Below are 24,953 nucleotides of genomic sequence, written 5' to 3'. Positions count from 1 at the left end.
TGGGAAAAGCCCCTGGCGGGCTGGGCCAGTTTATTTACCTGCCGCATCCGCAGGTTCGGCCAATCGAGGCTGCCACTGGCTGCGGTTTGCTGCTCCAGGCCAATGGGAGCTGTGGGAAGCGGCGGCCAGTACGTTCCTCAGAACTCCGTTCCACTCCCCTACATTCATGGCTCAGTACAGAGGGGAAGAATAGGGTCTGCTCCTCTCTTGCTCTCCTGTGAGTAAGTGGGTGTGTAGAGATGAGGAGAGGGCAGAAAGGACTAAAGCACACTCCCCACCTTTCCCACGAGGCATGAGGTGGGAAGCTGTATCCCATATTATAAGTGAGCATTATTGATTATATTATCAAAATTCCATTTCATCTGTTTTACATTCTGTTGCCTTTTTCTTTATATTTATTTATTGATTAGTAGCCTATGATGCCAGTCCTAGCTCTTAAGTGCATGATAAGTACATCCAGCTGTGCTGAGGGAGCTATCATGAGGGAACAGATGATGGGCTAGCTTATCATTAATAAATGCCTGTGCACATTTCTGCAGCTTTTGATACATATTTATCTTTCCTTTTCTCCACTCTAACTAGGATATGTATGAAGTTTCTGTTTATAACATAGCTTCTGTGGTGAGGCCAGGCTACTTCCTAATATAAAGGAAAGGCTATAATGGAGTAATGAACATATTTTAGTCAGGAAATGACCACTTTATTCTGAGGGGGTTGCTGAAAAGAAGGGAAATAGAAACTTCATGTTCGGCAACACTCACACTGCAAACTGACAAACCAGGTCTTCTAGAAGATCAGAGGGATTTCGCAGCTGGGCACCATGCACCTTCTCTAGCACTGGGTCTTCTCTTCCAAGGGCACTTCATCATAGTCCAAACATAGATTTCACAGGCAGTTTCCAAAGGCTACTGCTTCTCCTTCTCATTTATGGGCCGTATCCTGCAGCAGAGAGGCATGGAAACACGTTAGCTTGGTCCAGCTCATCTCACTGATCCTTTAAATAGATTCCTAGAATGAACCACATTATTACAAGTTTCTTGTTTCCATTCTTATGAGATCCCTTAATGTTTTGGTAAAGAGGAGTCTTGCATGTTCCCAGTTATTACTGTATCACAATGAACTCGGGGGCACCCAAGGCTGGAGATCTTGAGGCAAAAGGCACTATAGAAGTAGTGTTAAATATTTAGATTGCCCTTTTAACTTTTAAAAAGATGAGATCAGGAGGACAAGTGCTGGATGGATTATTGCTGGATCCTACTGTGCCAAATAAGGATAGATTTAGTGAAACCAGCTCTCCAAAGTGGCTTCTTTAAAAAACAGAGGTTCACTATAGAGGGGAGCAGCCAGCCTCCAAGAAGACAATGCAGCAGCTCAGGAAAATATGTGCAGGGATGGTCTGGGGAGGTAGGGACTTGATGAGCCTGTTTGGTGGACCAGCTTGGTCAGATAAGCTTTATATAAGCATTTAAACTTTTTGATGCTGAGCTGAATGTGTCTGAACCTTTTGGGTTTCACCCATTACACTTTATAACATTGGCCACAAGCAGTCAGAACTAGGACACTTCCCATGCTTTGTGATAAACTGTACTGATTAAACTTTTAAAATATTCTTTAATCTGACTGGCTATTTGTTTTTATTTATTTTTGTACACAACAGAAGTGACCTGTGAGAAGGAGATGGAATGGACAAATTACAGGAAAGCACAGAGCATTATAAGATTTCAAGTAGTACAGTTATTAGTATGTTCGTCATTAAAATTCTGTACTTATTCTTGTGACAAAAACTGTAATAAGAACAGAAAATAGCACACTATTAATTCATTCTCATGACAATGATTATAACCAGTGTAGAAAACAATGGAAACAAGCAGTTCTCATTATGATCTTAAGCTTGTAATCTTGAGGTAGTTCTTCTCTGGGTGGGTGGGAGGGAGGGAATTGACTGTTCTGGGCATTAACTCACTCTGCTTTCAGAGGAGGATACAGTGTGTTTTGTTAGCAGATGACACATCCTTTGCCTTTTTGGGAGGAGGTACTTGAATAGAAGGCTTGCTCTCTGACAGTTGTATCTGGGCCTCAGCCGCTGTAGTGTCTGAACCAAGGAGCAAAAGCTAAAAGATTGTCTTTAAATTATAAAGGTGGGGAGTGCTGCAAAAAGTTATCTGCTGGTTGATGGTTTTCTATAAAGAAATCTCTATTACAATAACTTGAGAGTGCTTCCTGTTTGAGTTAATAATCACATTTTGGGCTGAGGCCAACGGCTCGGTGAACAGGAAGCACCCTTGAGTTATCGTTTGGCTGAACATTTTAATTAAGTATTCATATTTTAAATGGAAGATGAAAAAGATCTGTCAAGATGCTGACAGGTAATTTTTTAAAACTGGAAAACTAATTTGGCACTTCCTTCCCCCGCTTCCCTTCTATCACTTCCCATCCTCCGTTCATTTCACCCCCCCACCCTCACACCTTATTTCCTTTTCCAAACTCCTCTCCTTTCTTACATGTCAGCAAGGCTACTGTCCCCAGAGTAACTGCTCTGCAATGTATTTTCAAAGTGACTTGGAAGGAGGGTCTGGGATAGTCTTCCAGTGGAAAAACAGTGTACATGACAGACACAGTCCCTTCTCGAGTTCTGTCGAGTGCAAGGGACTGTGCATGAGGCAGCATCCCTTAGGTTAATGCATCATACTTTTCTTCTCCTGGCTCTCTTTAGGGTGGCTAGTCTCCCAGGAGGTGCAAAGAGGGACCAGTTCTTGTTCTTAGGGGAGCTCAAGGGATGATAGTTGTGACTTGCTTTGCATTGAGGGAGACTTCTGCTCCTCCTTGTATATTTATGCCCAAGCTAACTGTCACAGGCTCGCCCACAGGCTGAAGCTTTCCAGATGTAGACCTGGCCCTCTGCACAAGCAGTCCTTGACTCAATGGCAAAAAACGACTACATTAATGCAGAGTTAAGGTTGCTTGGTGATATGTAGTCCCCTTGCAGAATGTTGAGTTGAGCAAAACTCAAACTTCTGAAAATCAGGCAATGCAGAGTTAAGGCCATGCAACTTTAACTCTGCCCTATGTGAGCAGTGCCCCAATATGCCCCGTTCACACATACCTTTACTCTGCCAACCTCAGTTGCTGAAATGTACAAGCTCTTCATCTTCTTTTACAACCCATTCACTCTCATGCACAGGATTCTGCCTCAAAGAGCCTTATTGATTTCAAGACAAATTTTTAAAAAGGGGGAGGTGGAGGATCAGCGAGACAGTGAAAGCTAAGTGCTTTTTTATGTACACATCTTCTTGGTTCTGGTTCTCTAGGTAATCATTCATGTTTGGACATGCAGTGTATAGATTTTTAAAAATATGTATTGGTTAGATGTTTAAGTGAGTAAAGTCAAGCAAGAGGGATGGAGAGGTGGATTGGAAGTATGCATGGGAGGCCAATCAGAAGAAGTGAGTGTTGAAGGATTTGTAGAAGAAGAGAGAGGGTAAATCTCACAAGGATCTGGGAGGGCATTCCAGGAAAAGGGAACAATATTTAAGAAGCAGGCTCGTATTCAGTGAGGTGCAGTCTTTCTGAGTCAGAAGTGTTTAAAATGGTGAACGTTACTGAGGTAGTCTTTGAAGAGGTGTACCAGTCCTTCCTATAAGCTTTGTTCCCACTAATGTTATTCCTGGAGCAGTCCCAAGGCAGCAGGTACTTTTTTGTTTTTTGTTTTTTTTAAATGTTGAACCTCTTGATCTTCATTGTGCAGAGGCATAAACCCACTTGAGTTCCTTGTATAATAGTGGTTCTGTGTTTCTTCAACTATGTGGGAGGATCCTTGCTCTCTGAAGTGCCATGTGTGTTCACAGCCCTTCGATACTTCTCCAAAAGGACTTTTCACGTTATATTGCTGCTCTCACCTTCTTTGCTCTCCTCATGCTCCAGCTGCTGACTGACATCATGATGTGATACAAGATGATTCTTGATCTGTCTTCTTCAATCATGTCAGTCATCCTTTGCTTCCATTGATTCAGGTCTTTTCCTCTTCTGTTCAAGAAAGCCATTGTGGTGATTTTAAATCCTACATAAAGGAACATGTACTGATCTTGTCTCAGAATGGGACTGATTTGTCAGTTACTCTGCATTATTGATGGTATGTTGCCCAGCAGGGAGAGTGCTACCTGGACAACACTCTGCTCACACTGATGGATTATGGAGAAGTTTATTCTCCACCCGATATGGTAGCAATATCTCTTGTCAGATAGCAGCAACAACAGCATCACCCTCTCTGTGACACAGAATCATAGAATATCAGGGTTGGAAGGGACCTCAGGTGGTCATCTAGTCCAACCCCCTGCTCAAAGCAGGACCAATCCCCAACTAAATCATCCCAGCCAGGGCTTTCTCAAGCCTGACCTTAAAAACCTCTAAGGAAGGAGATTCCACCATCTCCCTAGGTAACGCATTCCAGTGTTTCGCCACCCTCCTAGTGAAAAAGTTTTTCCTAATATCCAACCTAAACCTCCCCCACTGCAATTTGAGACCATTACTCCTCCTTCTGTCCTCTGGTACCACTGAGAACAGTCTAGATCCATCCTCTTTGGAACCCCCTTTCAGGTAGTTGAAAGCAGCTATCAAATCCCCCCCTCATTCTTCTCTTCTGCAGACTAAATAATTCCAGTTCCCTCAGCCTCTCCTCATAAATCATGTGTTCCAGCCCCCTAATCATTTTTGTTGCCCTTCGCTGGACTCTTTCCAATTTTTTCCACATCCTTGTTGTAGTGTCGGCCCCAAAACTGGACACAGTATTCCAGATGAGGCCTCACCAATGTCGAATAGAGGGGAATGATCACGTCCCTCAGTCTGCTGGCAATGCTCCTGCTTGTACAGCCCAAAATGCAGTTAGCCTTCTTGGCAACAAGGGCACACTGTTGACTCATATCTAGCTTCTCGTCCACTGTAACCCCTAGGTCCTTTTCTCCAGAACTGCTGCCTAGCTGCCTGGTCCCTAGTCTGTAGCGGTGCATGGGATTCTTCCATCCTAAGTGCAGGACTCTGCACTTGTCCTTGTTGAACCTCATCAGATTTCTTTTGGCCCAATCCTCTAATTTGTCTAGGTCCCTCTGTATCCTATCCCTACCTTCTAGCGTATCTACCATTCCTCCCAGTTTAGTGTCAGAAATCATGAAAGGGATTCAGGATGTCATCTCTACATTTGTTAGGTGCTGCTTTGGCATTCCCCCCACCCCCAGGCCTGTAAAAAGGTTTTATAGCTATGGTGTGCCATTGTATCTGTACTAGCACATGTAATGTGGGATTCCACCCCACCACCTGTGTCATCTGATGGCAGGGAAGACCACTGTGCTTCTGCAGCTCTTCAGAATGGTGCTGTTCCACACAGGTCCAAAGCGGGCAGTTTTTACAGGCAGTGGTGATCATCATTTCCACATATTCATCGCATATACAGAAACTTCACAGCTGAGTTACTTGCAGCTGTGTCAGATCAGGGTCTATGCAAAGACCTGACATCACGCGCACTCGTCTTTATTTACCTATCCCTCACTTTTGTATTCTGGTTTCTTATTGTTGGGCTCTTTATAAGTGCTGGTATTCTGGCACTGGTCTCTGTTAGATAAAAGAACATAAAATGGGGTCCTGGTCTGTACCTAGGGCTCTTGGTGTTACAATAATATGAATAATAATAATAATGATAAAATTGGGAGGAAAACACATTGTTGCAAATATAAAATAGCACGAACTCTGTAAACAGATGAAAGAGAAGAAAGTAGGTCACATTTCAGGCCTGATATCCTTGGCAATGCCTCTTTAAGTTAACAGCTGTGGATCAGAATACATGTTTTTCTACAAGACCACAGCCAGCAAATTTAGGCTTGCACACAGATGTCTCGAGCTGTTCATAACCTTCACTTTATGACTTGTGATGTGTCACATGGCAAGTGATTAAACACATGAAAACAGATAATTTTATTATTTTAACGATTAAAATGTTTGTATTATGTTATGTATATAAATATGTATTGTAATTGTTTTGCTGTCATATTCTGACTTTTTGTAGCTTTGTACTGCATTGGCTAGAGAGAGAAAAGCAGAGTAGTTAGGTATACAGGGGAAAATATGTTATACTGGTGCCTGAGTTCCCATAAAAGATGTTCCCTTCAGTCTAACAATGTGTCGCTCACTGAGATTTCTTTTTCTTGCTCTCTTTATCATTGTCCTTATCTTGTAAGGTCTTGGCTCCCACTTCATGTGTCTGGCACTGGTGTAAGTTCCTACTTGTCTGCATTGTTGCTCACAGGTTGCTGTCTGCAGCTCCTGGGTCACTGAGTCTGCTTTAATGCTTGCTTCTTGACCTTAGTGTTTACTGTACATGTAATAGGAGATCACTCACGTGCAGCAATGATTCGTTTCTGTTATCTCTGTCTGCTGCCAAGCATTAAGTTGTTGGAACATTAAAAACAATTTGATTATTTTAAAATATATCTTTAAAAATAGTTGCCTTGTTTCTAATGATATTTGTTTCACTGGAGGTATATGGAATTGTTTTTCTTGGTAAGAAAAGTTTGTAATTTACATTTGCTTATCTACTATTGTGATGGCTCTATAAGAAACTTTAGATAGATTCACTGATTCAAGTAGTCTTGAATGGTTTAAATCTTGGATTTGTGGATTATATGTGATCGTATGAAAGGTCAGACTGTATAATCTTTGCATGAGTAAAAGGATTATATTAGTTTTTCTATACAGTTCCAAGAGAAAGCTATGATGAGTGGAGCATTTGTTTTATTTAAGCTTTTAATTACTGTGCTCTTTTACAGGCACAGAGTTAAGATTGTTTGGGTGCTGGTTATAGAGAATATTTCTTGTTAATGACTGTGTCTGTGTGAATGAAGTGGGTGTTTTAGGATAGTGTCAGAATTGTATATGTAGCCATAGCTTGTGATTTCCAATAATTCTGTTTTTTAAAAACAGGTATTTTAGTAATTGTCTTTTCTTGAATGGTACTTATATGTAAGTTAACAAAGTTTGTTTTGGAGCAGTATATGGGGATCCATTTATCAATAAAAATGATTTTATGGTATTTATATGGAAAGCCTTTGAAGGTAGAAGAACACTGCCAAAATAAAATAAAAGAATCAATTAGAAACTCATGAGCATCTTATAAATATAGCACTTGTGGGTGGGGATAAATGTTATGATGTAGTGATGTGCCTTCAGACTTATTTATTACAAAGCAATGAATCCCACATGGCCATTTTTGCTTCACTGAGTGTAATCCCAGAAAGTCAGCCATATAGACATCTGCTGCTATTTTTTTATTATTTGGTTAAGATTTTGATACAGCAGTGAGAAAAAATCAACTGTCACCTAAAAATGACCCCCAGGGATTTTCACAGATTCTATCAACATGTTTTGTTTTTTTCCCTACAAATTTCTACTGGCTTTATCTATATCCCCTTGCTCCATATCAGCTACTCGCTTTCCTCTTCTTCTTCTTAAGGGACTGATAGATGGGGTGTGCTGTTTAACATAATTCACACAGTCCTTTCTAAAGCTGAAGGATAAGGACTAATAGGAAAAAAAAACTTTTAGCCCAAGGTTTTCATAAGGTGGCAGTGAAAGATGCTTCATTTAATCCACTGTTGTGTCTGCAAATAATTCCTTATGCTAAGTAGCTCCTCACATTCATAGATAATGCACTGACTTTTAGTACATTAATAACACCTGTCATGAGATTTTGGGATATACTAGAACAATTTATTTCCCAGTGGGGGTCTTATCTAAACAAGATCAGTCTTCATATCTTTCTCCATTTAGCTGGGATTCTATAGCAATGCATCTGGTATTATCTGTGTCTTGCTGTTGCTCAGTTTGTGTGTGTGTGTGCAGGGGAAGGGATATATAGAGCAGACAACAGCTGCAACAGGATTACTGTTGTGCCACAGAGTATTTCCATACTAAGCAGAAACCATTTTATGTTAAATCTCTTCTCTGTTTCCTTGGAATAAATGCAGAGTGCTAACGTAATGCAAAGGAACCATGCAACCTTAGCACAATAACAAGTATGATGTATTATGGATCTTTTCAATGTTCAGTGTTAGATTTTCCTTTTTAAAAAGAGATGATATTCCTAATAGGTGGACAGAGAGGTCATGTGATGGGGCACTCAACCCACACTAGTCCCGGAAGAGTTAATATAGGCAAGAAAGGTCAATTAGTCATAGTCTGCACCTGGAGGGGAGCTAGGATGCAATGAGGCTTAATTGAGAAATAAGCTCACCTGGGCAAAAACAGCTGGGGCTTCTATAAAGCCAGGGAACTGGCAGCAGGGAAGGAGGACAAGTAGTCAGGGGCCTGTAGTCACACTACCTGATTAGGGTTGCCAACTTTCTACTCTCAGAAAACCAAACACCCTTGTCCTGCCCCACCCCTCCTCTGAAGCCCCTCCTCCTGATCACTCCATTCCCCTCCACTGTTGCTTGCTCTCCCCACCTTCACTCACTCGATCATTTTCATTGGTCTAGCTCAGGGGTTTGGGCTGTGGGAGGGGGTGAGGGCTCCGGGAGGGGCCAGAAATGAGGAGTTCAGGGTGCGGGAGGGGGCTCTGGGCAGTGGGTTGGGATGCAGGAGGAGGTGAGGGCTCCAGATGCGGGCTCTGGGGTGGAGCCAGGGATGAGGGGTTTGGCATGCAGGAGGGTGCTCCAGGCTGAGACCGAGGGGTTTGGAGGGTGGGAGGGGGATCAGGGCAGGAGCAGGGCTTGGGACACGGGAGGGGGTGCAGGCTCCGGGCAGCACTAACCTCGGGCAGCTTCCAGAAGCAGCAACATGTCCACCCTCTGGCTCCTATACAAAGGCATGGCCAGGCGGCTCTGCATGCTGCCCTGGCTGCAGGTGCCGACCCTGCAGCTCTCATTGGTTGTGATTATCAGTCAATGGGAGCTGTGGAGCTGGTGCTTGGGGTGGGGACAGAGTGCTGCACCCCCTAGTTACACCTATGCGTAGGAGCTGGAGGAGGGACATGCCGCTGCTTCCGGGAGCCATGTGGAGCCATGGCAGGCAGGGAGCCTGCCTTAGCCCTGCTGCGCCGCCAACCAGACTTGTGATGGCCCGGTCAGCAGTGCTGACTGGAGCTGCCAGGGTCCCTTTTTGACCGGGCGTTTCAGTCAAAAATCGGACACCTGGCAACCCTATACCTGATACAAGGGAGTGGGAGGAGGAGGCATCTGTAATAGGTAGAATGGGAAGCAGTCGAGGGAAAGAGCAGTAAGGACTGTGCAAGTGAAGATCTGAGGTGCTGGGTTGAGGGTCCTGGATTGGAACCCAGGATAGAAGGGGCCCAGGTTCCCCTACAAGGGGCATCCAATTTGGGGATTGTTAGAGACAGTATGAAGGGAGACTTTGATAATAGTGTAGGATGGGGTGGAATTTCCGTGTGACTTGGACAGAGGATTAAGCCATAAAAAGGAAAGCACACCACTTTAGGAGTATGAGAGAGGCCATGGAGTGAGTGAGTGAGATGATGGGCTGAGCAGCCTCAGGAAGGGGCATCAGACCATGTACCGAGTTAATCCCCAGACGGGGCAGTAAGAGACACTAGAGTGGTAAGAGGCATGTTATCCCAGGCTGTTAGGAATATCATTTGTGTAGGTTGTTTTCATAAAGGTGTAACTCAGCCCAACTTCTGAATACCTTCTAAGAAATATATTATTTCAGATTTACATTATTGATATTAGAAAACACTTTTATTTCACACATCCCACTGAACTCACTTTGGGTTTTATATGTCAGAGGAATTTTGTTTGGGGAATAAATGAACAAAAACTAAGAGAACTACATACGTTTCTAGTGAAATCTCCAATTTGGGTGTGGACAATGAAACATTTGAAAATGGAATAATAAAGGATTTATTTTCATTAATACCCTAACAGAGTTCCTTTTCCCCCTTCTACAGACCAAGAGGATAAAGTTAGGAGGTATCAGTAATTTAGGAAATAGGTTTAAGGCCAAGAAGCCTCATTATAATATGTTCTAATTTTTCCTGCTTCTTAAGCTGTCAGCGTTCTACCTCAGGGTGAAGCCTCATTTAATCAGACACAAAGGCAGTTGTAGGGGTTATTCTAAAGGAGCATTCAGTATATTCACCACTTACCCCAGAATCTAGGCATGTCATCTCAACAACGTTTATTTTTAATTGACCTAAGGAGTAAGACTTCCATTTCTGTTTTTAAACACTGCTCACTCCCAAGAAGCACTCACTTCTGATACATACTCTGTGAATTCTTGGTTCTAATGGAAGTGCAAATGCCAGCTGAAACTGGCACCAGACTATAATATACTATTATATAAGTGTTTATCTAGGCATTATGACATAGGTATTTTAGACTGCAAGCATATATCTCAATCGACATAATAGTATCCATGAAAATGATGTTTTAGTGATTTCTGATGTCATCAGAATCCAGAGTTATATGTATGTAGTTTTAAAAGTTTGCTGTATTTCTGATTCAGTGAAAAAATCACATATTTTAACAAGAAAAATGTTTTTATAAAATCATATTTTACAAATGTTTGTATGTGTTTTCTTTCTGGAGAATTGTTTGATTTAAAGGCAGTTATGAACAGCACAATTCAAGGGAACGAGATTATGGCACCATAGGTAATTTACACAAGTAACTGACTAGTTTACGTACATAATACAGTTCTGTAAGTTGAAATTTTGTTCACGTTTTATAGAAAAAGTAAGAATTGCACAAATGTTGTATTGCCTTCAGAGATCATATACAGGATACATTTTCCACTGTTTTTTCATTTGTGGACTGATTTTTAGATGCTTCTCTAATTTTGGACTCCCCATGTAGATCTGTCACACACATACCATCCACCTTCCCTCTGAAGCCTGGGGAAGTGAGTTGCAGGTCCAGGAATCCTCCACCTAACTTGGAAAACACTCAGGTACCACAGTAGTGGCCACCAGCAACAAACACCCTAAAAGGGAAAGATCCCCAATGGCCCAGGATGGGAAGCTTCCTGGGGTGGGAATCTTGCCTCATCCTCCTTCCCAGAGAGAAAGTCTCTGAGATATCTACCTCACCTGCAAATTTAGCGGGGTGGTAAAGGTGTCCCTGTGACAGAATAAGGACCTGATAGGTGCTCCTCTAGCTCTCCCTATTTATCTTGGGGCTAGGCAGAGTTAGAGGAGCACGGATCAGCTCCTCATTCTGGCTGGCAGCTATCTTTGTATCATTATTATTTATTATATTCAGAACAGCAAGTGGGCAACTAATAAGGTATTAGTATGGGAGAGGTTTTATTTAATTCAGTTTTTAAGCTGCTTTACTCAATGAAATCCTTTAAAACACAGAGCTTATATTTTTAAAGCTACCAATACACTACCATGAATTCTACAGTGTATGTGACTCTGAAGCTTATTTTCAAGAAAGATTAAACGTTTATATACAGCATCTGAAATTATTATTGATTACATTTTGCAGTTGTATACCCACTTTGAGGACATGGCGATCTAGTGTTTCAATGTTAGACGGGGGGTTTCAAACTATCTTGTGGCAAAAATTATAGACGCTATGGAGGTGTTGCCAACTCTTGCAGTTTTTATCACAAGTGTCACAATATTTGATGGGGTTTCTTTTTAAGCCCCAGCTCCTGGGGTAGGGGAATAATTGAAAATCTTACCTTTTATTTTTTTAAAGTATGTTTCTAGTCCTTATAGTTGAAGAGGAAAGCTTGAAAATGTGTCCCAAGTACACCAAAAAAGCTTAAAAAAATACAGCAAACTACCAAAAAAAACAACCCCCAACAAACCAACCCAGAAGGCAAATAAAAACAATTTTTTTCATGATTTGCATGATAATCTCATGGTTTTGAGGGCCTGACTCTTGATTTTTGAATGCTTAGGGTGGGCAATAATGCTATGGTGCCAAAGACAGGCAAGAAGTAGTGCACAACCCCTATGTAGGGAATAACTTTATCAAAGGATATAGTTGCTAACACAGTTTCAAGGTAACTGCACCTGTATTCTCCCCTCTGTGGTCAACTCCAGAAGTGCCTAGTCAGGTCTCAGATCTCCAGCCATCACCTGTCTCTGGACAGGGACCCTTGTCCCACTTCTTTCTGACCAGGGTGGGGTTAAAGCTGCACAATTCCCTGCCTTACACTGTGATATTCCCAGCAAGACAGTCTGCATAACCGCTGGTGCCTGTGTGTTGCTTTCTTTCCAAAGGCCATGGACAGTGTTTTTTGCCAGCCATTACCGCTCTTTCTAAGCAAGCACATTTTTATTATGGGAATAGCATTGCAGAAGAAACCAAGAAAAAACAATAAGTCCCTATACGCATGCTAAAATCTTATCAGAGGTCACCTGTCAGTCTTCAGTGGCCCTACTAGGCCAATGTCTTTCCAGCCCTTCCCTAAGGTTTGAGGCTCCCATGGAGAAGAAGGTCCTGTCCATTTGCTGGATCAGAAAGAAGGCCACAAATGAGTTCAAGCTCATCCTTTTATATCAAACCCTTTCTTTGTTTCCTAGCCTCTGGAAAACGCAGCCTCAACCAGTATATGCAAACTACCCCATGGGGGAGAACTTCTCTGGAGTTGTTTAGTCTCAGTGACTTGCCTTATAATCACCCACTCCTGTTGTTTCATTCGTAGAGTTGCTCCCATGGAATGGAATACAATCATATATAAATCATTCATAAATTTTAATACAGTTGTCTCCAAAGTCACTGCATAGGGTTGCAAAATCTGTCACAGTTGTTACTTCAGAATTGACAATGAAGGTAGATCCACCAAAAGGTGTCTTTAGTTAATTTATGCTAGTAGTCTCAGAACTTTCTTCCTGCCATTCAGAAGACTATTGTTAGTGATTTCTGTGGTTATATATATGGATAGTGATTTTCTTTAATTTATATCTTGCTGTAGAAAATTTTAATTGTAAGATATTCTGGCTATAGCCTGTATGGAAGTCATAATGTATGATTTATTGTTTCTACTGTTATATACATTTTCGGGTGCCCATCCCAGAAGTGTCTGGGCAATAAAAACAAAATTATATTGTAATTTTTCAAAAGCACGTTCAAGCTGTTATCTCCTGGAATGCTGATCCACACTCCAAAGTTTGAGTCCTGGAAGGGGCACTGGGAGTGGTTCTGATTAGACCACAGTGTTCCCTGCCCTGCTGGTGCAGCAGCTATGTTTGCTGCTTGTGCCGTTTCTGGGGCTGGCCCCACCACTGGGAGAAGCTGCTGCTTCTAAATTGTCCTGAGTGCTCTCCCTCTGCACCTCCATAGGTATTCTGCCTGCCTCTGAACTCTGCATGCAGAATTCTTCTAGTCATTGTCACTAGTGCAGTGCCCTTGCTGTCACGTGGCAGTGACCAGTAATGCTACTACAAGACCGGCCCTCTTTTTCGGGGTGTGAGGGCAGGGTATAAACTCTTTCAGATGCTTTCTTTAGCCTACCTCTCAGATTATCCCTCTATAATCCCGTTTCCTCTCCCTCCCCTTCTGTACACTAGCCTCTTGGCTCTCCTATACATGGTCTTACCCGGTTTGTGAGAGAGTCTTCTGGAGTGTCTGCTCATTTGAGCAGCTATTTTTATTTATTTTTCTTTGCCTATTTGATCCTTCACCTTCCTTCAAATTTCCAGTGAAAGTCTATCTCATCTCCCTTGCCTCTGACCGATTTTTAATCTACTTTAAATCTCTTCAAAATGCCATGCTGGCATATGATTCTATATAACCAGATATTAATAAGTCGGTAACTGAATTTTTAAACTGAAATATTTTGGAATAGTTGGTCTAGACAATATTGGGTACAATAACGTAGCATTGCATTGTTTTGGGTATTTTTAACAGAAGTCCTGTGCTGGTGTTCCAGTGCTTGCATCGCCATGTCATTTGCCTAGACTGCTTCCATTTATACTGTGTGACTATGCTGAATGATCGCAAATTCATCCATGACCCTGTGCTTGGCTACTCTCTCCCATGTGTTGGTAAGTTTGGGGTTTTTTTTGTTTGTTGTTTTTAATTCTGCTTGCCCTAACCTGCAGAAAAATACTGTTGATTTCAAATCAAATTATGGGGTTTTGTGCGTGTTATTTTTTAAATATATCTATGGAATTATAATGTGTATTAGTAGTTGTTTCATCTGATGGAAAATATATTTGTTATTGAAATGGCCCTTCTTGCTTTGCATGTGAACTGGGTTTGGAGTATTAACTTGATTCTAAAGGGCATTTCTTTTATGAGCAAGTGCATAAGTTTTTCACATTAGTATGTCATCATCCTAAAGCTAACGGATGATCACAATAGGCTGTAGCCAAAAATAAATAAATAAATCTTTGATGTCTTCTACATCTCTTCCTTTGAGTCAAATAAGTTAACTTTCTTGACCTATCTTCAAGTGCTAATAAGAAAAGTACTGTAATAAGAATTTCAAATAGCTTTCTGATTGATGAAATTATCTCTACTAATTGCCACTACATAGAATGAAATACGGATGATCCAAGGAATGTGTTATGTTATCTACTGTACCTGACTAGGAAGTGAAGTTTGGCTTATGTAGAATAAGATGATTTATGTTGAATCTCAAAGATCTGTTTTGGCAGATCAGAGACAAGAAGTTGAATCTATCACATTGTCACATAGAGAGTAAGGCTCTTACAAAGTTGCTGTGTAGGACTTCACTAGAATTTATTTTGTAAATTACCTTCCCTTCACTTTACAAGCTGCAAGTAAAATGGATTTGCATTGGCTGTTAGAGCGAATAGCTAATACATTTCATACCAACAGATGGAAGAATAATTGTGGATATTTCTTAAGAGTGACATTCTACATCAGGGCATGCGTCAAAGATACTAAATCTACAAGAATTAAAAACAATTCAGATTGTCTATATTTTCAGCTGCTTTTAATTATTTCAACAGCATCTTAGCAATGACCACAAGTTCACATTTCATGACCGTGCATATGCTGCTTTTGTTTTTTAGCCAAGTCTCATTTTATACATGGTAACCTCATCTGCTATTGCATAACAGGCTTCCCTTTCTTCACCCCCAAATAAATAACAGATCTACTGCAGTTTTGTTAAGATGATTTGTTCTCCTCCCAGTGTTCCTTCCTTGGTTTTTACCATGATGATGTCTGGATATTCAATATTACTCTGTCCCCCTACCTCCTTCCCCCACAAATTAATCAGTTCCCTGCCCCACATACAAATTAATCAGTTATTTTTTCCTCTTCCTCTCTCAGTACATCAGTTCCCTTCCCAATTCTTCCATTTGCTCCCCAAATTAATCATTTACCTCAGTAGCAGCTCTTCAAAGCTGTAGAATCATAGAATCGTAGAATATCAGGGTTGGAAGGGACCTCGGGAGGTCATCTAGTCCAACCCCCTGCTCAAAGCAGGACCAATCCCCAATCAAATCATCCCAGCCAAGGCTTTGTCAAGCCTGATCTTAAAAACTTCCAAGGAAGGAGATTCTACCACCTCCCTAGGTAACGCATTCCAGTGTTTCACCACCCTCTTAGTGAAAAAGTTTTTCCTAATATTCAACCTAAACCTCCCCCACTGCAACTTGAGACCATTACTCCTTGTCCTGTCCTCTTCTACCACTGAATAGTCTAGAACCATCCTCTCTGGAACCACCTCTCAGGTAGTTGAAAGCAGCTATCAAATCCCCCCTCATTCTTCTCTTCTGCAGATTAAACAATCCCAGTTCCCTCAGCCTCTCCTCATAAGTCATGTGTTCCAGACCCCTAATCATTTTTGTTGCCCTTCGCTGGACTCTCTCCAATTTATCCACGTCCTTCTTGTAGTGTGGGGCCCAAAACTGGACACAGTACTCCAGATGAGGCCTCACCAATGTCGAATAGAGGGGAACGATCACGTCCCTCGATCTGCTCGCTATGCCCCTACTTATACATCCCAAAATGCCATTGGCCTTCTTGGCAACAAGGGCACACTGCTGACTCATATCCAGCTTCTCGTCCACTGTAACCCCTAGGTCCTTTTCCGCAGAACTGCTGCCTAGCCATTCGGTCCCTAGTCTGTAGCTGTGCATTGGGTTCTTCCGTCCTAAGTGCAGGACCCTGCACTTATCCTTATTGAACCGCATCAGGTTTCTTTTGGCCCAATCCTCCAATTTGTCTAGGTCCCTCTGTATCCTATCCCTGCCCTCCAGCGTATCTACCACTCCTCCCAGTTTAGTATCATCTGCAAATTTGCTGGGAGTGCAATCCACACCATCCTCCAGATCATTTATGAAGATATTGGACAAAACCGGCCCCAAGACCGACCCCTGGGGCACTCCACTTGACACCGGCTGCCAACTAGACAGCAGCCAGCTTGGCCCTTTCCCTCAGTCAGACTTCTTACTCCTGTAGCACTTCCCCAGATTCAGCCCTGATGTTCTCACCTGATGGCTCTTCACCTCTGCTCCTAGCTGCATCATTGTATGTATTTGATTGCTGTTATACCCACAATGTGCTAGGCACTTCCCACACATCTTGCAGCACCACTTTCTCAGTCCAGGGGTTCTGCTCTACTTGTTCCCTTGCTTTGAGAGGACACCAGTAAATCTGTGATTTTTGTCCCCTACCTGGAGATAAGGGGCTAAGTATCTTCTGCTCCCTTCTCTAGGTGTGGGGTGGGTACTGCTAGAGCTGAGTGGTAGGAGGGATCTGAGGGAAGGCATGGGAGGAAGATGCACAGAGGTAGAGTACAAGTGCTCAGGGCCTTGCCTCAGCTGGCTAAGGGGCAAGGGGGGAACGGGCTTTGTCTAAAGTAGTGGGAGCCTGAAAGATTCAGTGGGAGCAGTGACAGCTCGGCTGCCCAACTGAGGCAGCATGCATATAGCTCCCCTACAGGCCTGATAGTATAACAATAGCTGCTGGGCTCCCACCAGTCCTCAACCACAGTATTGGTTAAACTCTTTTTACTGTTCTAAAGATACTCTTCACGACAGTATTACCAACCCTAAGGGCTCAAAAATCATGAGATTATTAATAATAATAATACATTATTTTTCTTTTTCTTCCCTTGTTGGTTTTTGAGACTGCAGGATGTACTGAGGTCACATTTTCAAGCTTTTCTCTGTAACCATGAAGTCTAGTGTTGTATCTTTTGCTTTTGACCCAACAAAAATAGTAGAAAGGAACCATATAGGCACAGCTGGACCCTAAATACCTGTGTTCAATAAATATGCACAAACATGGAAGGCCTAGCTACATACACATTTGCTTCCCTGGCTGGCTCTGGTGGCTTCTATTACACAAAACATAGTGAGCACCACTAGAGTGCTCATAAACGATTTAAAGGTATATTAGCCTATTCCTTCACACTACAGCTAGAAACTTACTTAAAAAAACAAACAAACCACAACCCTGGAAACTGAGATTCTCATATAATTGCATGATTCTATGAGCTGTGGATTCAAGAATAACATCACATATCTTGGGACTCGTGATAGAATCATGGGAGTTGACAGCCCTGCAAAAGGTCTAGAACTATACAGTGTTTTTTAATGAAACTTTGGATTCTATAGAAGCTGGTCGTATTAGTCCTACTTGCCCAGGAAAACTCCCTAGTCAACCTGTACAAATAGAATTTAGAGCCTCTTCATCTCCAAATCATAAACCCAATCTGAGCCCCAGGTGGGGATTTTCAGAAGCGCTTAGGCATCTAGCTGCAATTTTTAGGTGCTTAAATACCTTTTAAAATCTGGGCCTTGGAGACTGACTACCTCTTTCCTCTTATAGATAGTCCATCAGAACAGAGTGCCAAAACTGTGGGGCAATGTTGGAAAACATGCTGTTAGCTGCTGTTTCTTTGAGCAATGCAGACTTCAGCCACTAGAGCTGTCAATCCAGTACCTTTCACCAACTGTAAATTCAAGTAGAAAAATACAGAACAGTAACCTTTGATGTTGATTTCCAAACATCATGGCAGTGCTTATTAAACAATACACTATTGTATAAATTTCATATTTAATCCTTAGGAAAATATAGATATGTTTGACTCAACTTTTTCTAGCTTGCATCTATGAAGACCCAGAAATTATTTCCTCTCAAGTAAAACAGGTGCCATTGTACACACTAATAGATTATTATTTATCTACTTTATCCACTCTATATTTGTCCACTTCTGACTACCAGGAATTAACCCAACACAAAAAGCTAGATCTGAAATTCATCGAAGTTTAGAGTATTGAGATCTGAGGTTTGGTTTGGGCTGATCTCTAACAGGAATATGGAACTAACCCACTTTTAGTGTAATGAGACCAATATTGTGATAAGATAAACAACTATTAAGTGCACACAAACAAATACTTTTTTATAAAAGTCAAATCCTTATACTGTCATTGCACACATTTTAAAAGTAACAAATTCACTCTCTAGACATATTTATGGTATTGTATATGGGAAACATTAATGTCACAGCTTCACTCTTCTCTAAGTATTATTTCAGTTGTCCACTTTCAAATAAAAATGGAATTACTTAAAATTTACTTCATTTATCTAAAGCATGCCCTAGAACTGTAAAATTGGGCTTAGTCTTGTAATTAAGCTTATTTAGGTTATTTGCATGTGCAAATTAGTTCCCTTCATTGCAGGGTTTTTGAAAAATATTGGTAACATAATGAACATAGCCTAAAGTTTCCATTAACATTTGACTCACTGTTCTGATTTTTATCTGGGGAATACACAGACATAGCAGATTTTTGATTCAATAAAAGATATTAAGCTAGAGGTCAAAATACCACACACAATAAAATAAAAATAAATAGCAGCAATTGCATCAAAGGATCACTGTGACTGACAAGATCAGTGTTACCATATTCGCATAATAATTTGAGTAGGCAAAGATCTATGGCATGGATTTTCGATGAACAACGCTTCTCAGATAAGTTGAATCACTTGCTGACATACTCTGAAAGGTGGAGCGTTACTACACATTTACTTTGCCTGGTCATACCACTGTTTATCTGGTTTCTGTTGCATGAGTGACTTAACCAGAGACAATACAGTGTTAGAAGGCAGGTTATGTCAGCTTATGATCTATGATATATCACTTTGAAAATGATATAGCATCACTCAATTATTTTACTAAATTTATCGTTGTGATTTTTAGAAGAATGAAATTAATTCTTTAATGCCTAGCTACTATCTAGCATCATGCAGCACCATGCCAGTTGAAAATAGGCAACATCCAGGACTACTGCTCTGATTACTAGAACTCCAGTATGTTGATAGAATTAGCTGCTCAGAATAGCAGCCCCTATATTAGCTGAGACAAAGAATTTGCAGATAAAAGGTGGCCGTATTATACTGGTCATTAAAATAAAAAAAAATACAAATTATACTCTCTCTGCCCTTGCTTAATGGCAACAAAAATGTATCCCGTCTCTCTGTATGGTGTCTTGTATTAATGAGGCTTCATGCATAGAAACTTCTGTGAGTGGTGACCTCTACATATCTTTGAAATAATTAATAAGGTGCTTAGAGGGACAATTTTGCATATGCATGAAAGATGATTTATGGTTATTTAGTTACTATGCAGGGCACTGGAATCTCATCGCATTACCTTATACAGGAAATGTATACACACAGTATATTAGCCACTTTAAACAGGCACTGTTCTTACCATCACAACTCCATTTTAAAAACAGAATTATAGCAATAAGGGGTTATAGCCCATAGGGTAATATGTATGAGAAAACAGGTCTTTGACAGAGGAAAATATGAGGGGGCCAGGAAAATCCAAGGTTTTACGTTGCTGTAAGCACACTGCAAAAATGTCTTTCTTTCAGTTTATTTCTAAGGGTCATCCTATGTGTGATGTATTTTAAAGAGGTCTGGATAAAAGATGCTATTCCCATGATTACTGTAAAACACTGCTGTATCCGGGCATAATCCTGCTGCTACCACATATAAATAAGTGCAATTACCACCAGTGTGTGTATGGAACTGCTAACAAAAAGGAAAAGGCTTTATAGTATAATAAATTGTTTTAAAGACCCATCTTTCATTGAAAGAATGCTGCTGGTGAATGATTAAGGAAGCACACATTTTAAGATGAAACCAGTTTATTCACCCATCAGATTTCATTTGTGAAATGACTGGATGTTTTTGCACTATGGAAAATACTGATGATGTGATAAAGCTATGTACCATCCATGAGTACAGTAGTTACAAAAAGAGGGAATAAGAACAGTTGTCAGTATATTTAAAAAGCCTGAAATGTGTAGAGTAAGTATAATTACAAGTAAAAAAGAAAAAGGCAGGATTTTTATTTGATTACTCATGAAGCACATTTGAGTCTCCTCTGTTCTGCATAACATAGACAAACTCCCCTGCAATCTAAAGGATGTGAGAGAGTTATTTAAACTCAAGTTCAGTGGTCTATGAACAGAGCATTCTCAGGGATGGGTATAGAAAGTGGTAGAAGTCTGATAGGGCTATGATGTAAAGAAGAAACAAGCTTCTGCAACAAGGTGAGTTGATTGCCAGGACTGCTTATCAGTCAGCAGTAGATGCAGCAGATGCATCTTCAAGATCAATGGCAACTGCCCTTGTGATGTGCCGTGAATCATGGCTTCCCATTTTGGGGTTTCCCAAGTCCAGAACACCGTGAGGATCTGCCCTTTGAAGGAAATAATATTTTCAGCCAAAAGATGGATGAGTCCTTACATACTGTAAACGACTCCATACCCTCCATTCCCTGAGCATATATACTCTATCCTGAAGAGAAAATGCCACAGGCAATCATACAAACCTCGCCCAATGGCTCAACAGTTTTACCACCGGCAATCGTATGAGCTACCCCATAAGAGGCAAAGGGTTCAGAAGTCCCATTTCCCTGTACCTACTATGGCGGAATCATTATCCCAACCCCCAATTCCTGGCTGAAAGATGTATTGGTTGGGAGTTCAAGAGCTGCAAACCAATGATGCCACCATCTGTTGATTCCCACACATTCCAGCTGTGCAATCAAATTTACCTGCCTGTACCCTCTAAAGCCCCATCCCTGCCCCTTTTTGAGGTCCATTCTCATGGGGAGATTCTCAAACAGAAGTAGAATCCCTCCTGCAGCAAGGAGCAATCACGTGGTGATACTGGGTTTTATAATCCCATCCCTGGAAAAGGGCATGTGGTTTATAGCTCTTGGTAAAGGATGCATATTTTCATGTGGACATTGACCTCACTCACTGACTTTTACTTGGGTTCATAGTTGGCCCCAACCATTTTTAATGCAGAGTGCTCCCATTTGGCCCTACCACACCTAGAGTCTTTACCAAGGTCTTTTTAATAGAGCAGCCTATTTCAAGTATCGTGTCTTCATCATCTTCTCGTGTCTCAACAACTGGCTTCTCGTTGCCAAGGCACATCATCAAGAAGCGTACAAGTCAACTTTGTCAATGCTTCAGCTCCTCCCTTCCCTAGGAGTCAGTGTAAACTCAAAAGTCTCTGTCCTCGCTCCAATACAGATTTTAGACTGTATCAGAGTGTCCCTAAATTCAATCACAGCAAGAGCTTGTCTGTCCTTGGACAAGTTCCAAGTGATGAACAACCTCATATATCAGGTCATGAACAACCTTCACCATCAATCAGAATTTGTCTCTCTCTCTTGAGGGACACAGCTTCATGCACTTCTGTCATGCAATTTGTCAGGCTCCATCTTCATTGCCTGCAGGCATGGCTTCAAACAGCGCAATCACTAAGCAGTCCACGAACGCCATAGTAACAGTCCCCAACAAGTAACATCTCTACTAAGATGGACGAATTCTCATCAAGTATGCAGAGACATTCCCTTCCTTTCTCCCTCACTAGACAGAACGATCTTTACAAATGCCTCCTTTTAGGCTGTGGAGCCCATATGGGCAGCCACACAGTGCAGAGTACTCGGATATCCTGAGAGGCTAGGATGTACATCAACATTCTGGAGTTGCAGGCAGTCTAAGAGGGTTGCAAAGCATTTCTCCCATTCCTCCAAGGTCACCATGTCCTCATAATGTTGGACAAGATTATGACTGTCTTTTACATCAACAAGAAGGGAGGAGCGAGATCTAGTTCCTTGTGTACAGAAGCAGTCCATTTATGGAATTGTTGCATCAGCAATCAAATCTCCCTGTTGGCAGGGAATAAAAATGTGCTGGTGGACTCCCTCAGCAGGCACTGTTATTGACCACAAGTGGGAGCTACATGACTCCACAGTAAACAGTATTTTTGCTCTCTGGGGAACCCACACACGGGACCAGTATGCCTCTCAAATGAACAAGTAGTGCAGCTGCTCAAGAGAAGCCTTAGGGCATTTTCTCAAGATGACACTCTCCTCCTTCCGTGGTCAGATCATCTGAACTATGCCTTCCCTCCTTTGTAACTCCTAACTCAAGTCTTATGGAAAATGTACCAGGACAGGGCATGAGTCATCCTCATGGCCCCGACCTGGCCCAGACAATTTTTGTTCCCATGTCTCCTATGCATTTTTTTTGTGGTCACCAATCAATATTCAGCCCTTTTACAATCTCCTGACCCGGGGGGAGCAGAATCAAGTATCCCAACCCCCAAGCATTCCATTTCAGGGTGTGGTTTTTGGATGGTTGTCAACTTTAGGATGTTCATGCTCTGAAGCCACGCAAAACATCCTTACTAACAGTCAAAAAGATTCCACTAGTTAGACTGTCTACACTACAGGCCTTACAGCTGTGCCACTGTAAGGTTTCCCATGTAGCCACTCTTTGCCAGCAGGAGAGAGCTCTCCTGCTGGCATAATTAAACCACCCACAATGAGCGGTGTTCGGTATGTTGGCAGGACAGGCTCTCCTGCTGACATAGCACTGTCCACACTAGCACCTTTGCTGGTGAATCTTGTGTCAGTCAGGGGTGTGTGTTTTACTGACAAAAGTGGTAGTGTAGATAAAGCCGAAATTCTGCTCAGCTAAGTGGAAGCATTTCTCTATCTGTGCACAACAAAAACTCGTATCTCCAGGGGGTGTGGGTTCCCCTTTTTCTGGACTATCGTCTTTTCCTCAAAACAGCTAGTCTTTCCATCAGCGTTTTATGGGTCCACCTCACTGCACTCCCCTTCTCATGGTTACTCAGTATCGTTCACCCACTGATTATCAGATTCTGGAAGGGTCAAGCTAGAACCTTTACACCAGTAAAGAAGCCTACTCATCAACAGGACTTAAATCTTGGTTTTTTTGGTGCTCACCAAGAAACCCTTTGAACAGCTATATTCAATGGAGACAGTTTTATTGTGTTTACACCCTAAGTTCACTCCCAAAGTTATTTGAAGTTGCACCCAAATCAGTCAGTCCACTTACCTGTGTTTTTTCTGAAACTATATGAATCTGAAGACCTGAGGAGACTTCATTCCCTCAGTGTGAGATGACCCCTTAGCCTTTTACCTACAAAGCACAAAGCCAGTCAGAAAATCTTCCAGACTGTTTCTTGCCATAGTGGAAAGAGTCCAAGATCAAGGTATATCCTCTCAGGGGATTTTTAAACTGATCTAGGGCTGTATCTTACTCTATCAGCTTTCACATCTCCTTCCCCCCCATTCTACACATGCGTACCCACAGATAGGAACCACACATCTTGAAGAACCTCCAGTTACTATAAGGTTAGTGACTTTCTTTTTTCTCCTTTCTTGTGCATGTCAAAGGCATTATTATTATTTTATTACAGTAGACCCTACATGCCCCATTGTGCTAAGTGCTATGCATATAGTCAATAAGAGACAGACCCTACTCCAAAGAAATTACAGTAGAATAATGCAAGACAGTCAAAGTGTGGGAGGGGAAATAGGTACAGAAAAGAGAAGTGATTTGCCCAAGTCATTCATCTGGTTGATGATAGAGGTGCAAGTAGAACCCAGGGCTCATGACCTCCCGAGGCTCAGTTCAATGCTCTGTTCACTAAACCATATTGCCTCTTTCCTTCCCCCTTCTCCATCTTTAAAAGAAGTTCCTCTCATATTTCTGCAGAGTTTTTGCTTGCAATTTATCTCTGACCAATGTCCCAACATAAGGAATTGTTTTTCTTTAAGTACTATATAAACACTGAACAGGAGAAGTGACGGTATAGATCTCTGTGGTACCCTGCTGGAGAGTGTCATTGGGGGAAAGGACAAATGCCCATTTGTATCTCAAGAAAGATAAAAATGGAGTCATTCACTAGTTGGTCTACAAGCAAGTTATTGAAACCTTATAGGCAATGGACTCAAAAGTTGCTGATGCATCTACAAGAATCATCATGAACATGCTTTCCCTGTTGCTAGGAGATCATCAACTAACACAATCAAAGCAGTTTCTACCCTAGAGGAAGAACAAAGCCCAGTTGGCTGGGGGTCAAGGAAATCTGAGGGCTCAAGAAATTGCAATATTATTCCAGCCAAACCTTTGCACTGATCTTCCCTATAATACAGAGAGTGGGTGCCAGGGTGGGTGAGAGTGGATAGCCAGGTTATCATCATCAAAAGTTAATTCTAGAATTGAAAGTTTCACAATGGCTGCTGGAAGAACCTCTATCACACTTTTTCACACCATGTTCTCCCAGTATGGACTCCATAACAGCATCCTCCAACAGTGAACCCAGTACTTTTCTACAGGACTTCACTAGCCTGAAAAGACATGAGTCTAATTCAGAGGCTGGAGTTGGAACCCACTCATGTAGCATCTCCGCTCAATGAGTAGTGAGCAACACTGGCTGAAACTCAAACAGAGAAGACTTCACGTTTGTTCCCTCAAGACATTGTACTGTTTCCGCAGCAGTAGATGGCTAGGTCCAGATCTAGGCAATTTTGTCCGTAAATTAACATGAAAATATTTCAGAGTGAGTAAAACTAGACTCCATGATGTAGTGGAGAGTGCTAATATTCACAAAGCTGCCAAGTACATTGAGCAGTTCTTCTCTCTGTAGATCTGTGGGGATAAGTGAAGAAAC

General features: G+C 41.7%; 1 protein-coding gene across 7 annotated transcripts in view; it reads left to right on the top strand.

The window, feature by feature from the left end:
* PRKN (parkin RBR E3 ubiquitin protein ligase) overlaps positions 1-24,953 on the top strand; it is a 1,197,054-nt gene that overhangs the window by 767,145 nt on the left and 404,956 nt on the right. For all 7 annotated transcript variants that reach the window (XM_043544306.1, XM_043544304.1, XM_037895119.2 and 4 more), the window contains one exon: positions 13,863-13,999. In XM_043544306.1, coding sequence (XP_043400241.1) covers positions 13,863-13,999 — 137 coding nt within the window. The remainder of the gene's footprint in view (positions 1-13,862; positions 14,000-24,953) is intronic.

The sequence above is a fragment of the Chelonia mydas genome, chromosome 3 (assembly GCF_015237465.2).
Source record: "Chelonia mydas isolate rCheMyd1 chromosome 3, rCheMyd1.pri.v2, whole genome shotgun sequence".
Lineage (NCBI taxonomy): Eukaryota > Metazoa > Chordata > Testudines > Cheloniidae > Chelonia > Chelonia mydas.
The sequence above is the reverse complement of the archived record's forward strand: the minus strand, read 5'-3'. Positions and strand labels throughout refer to the sequence as shown.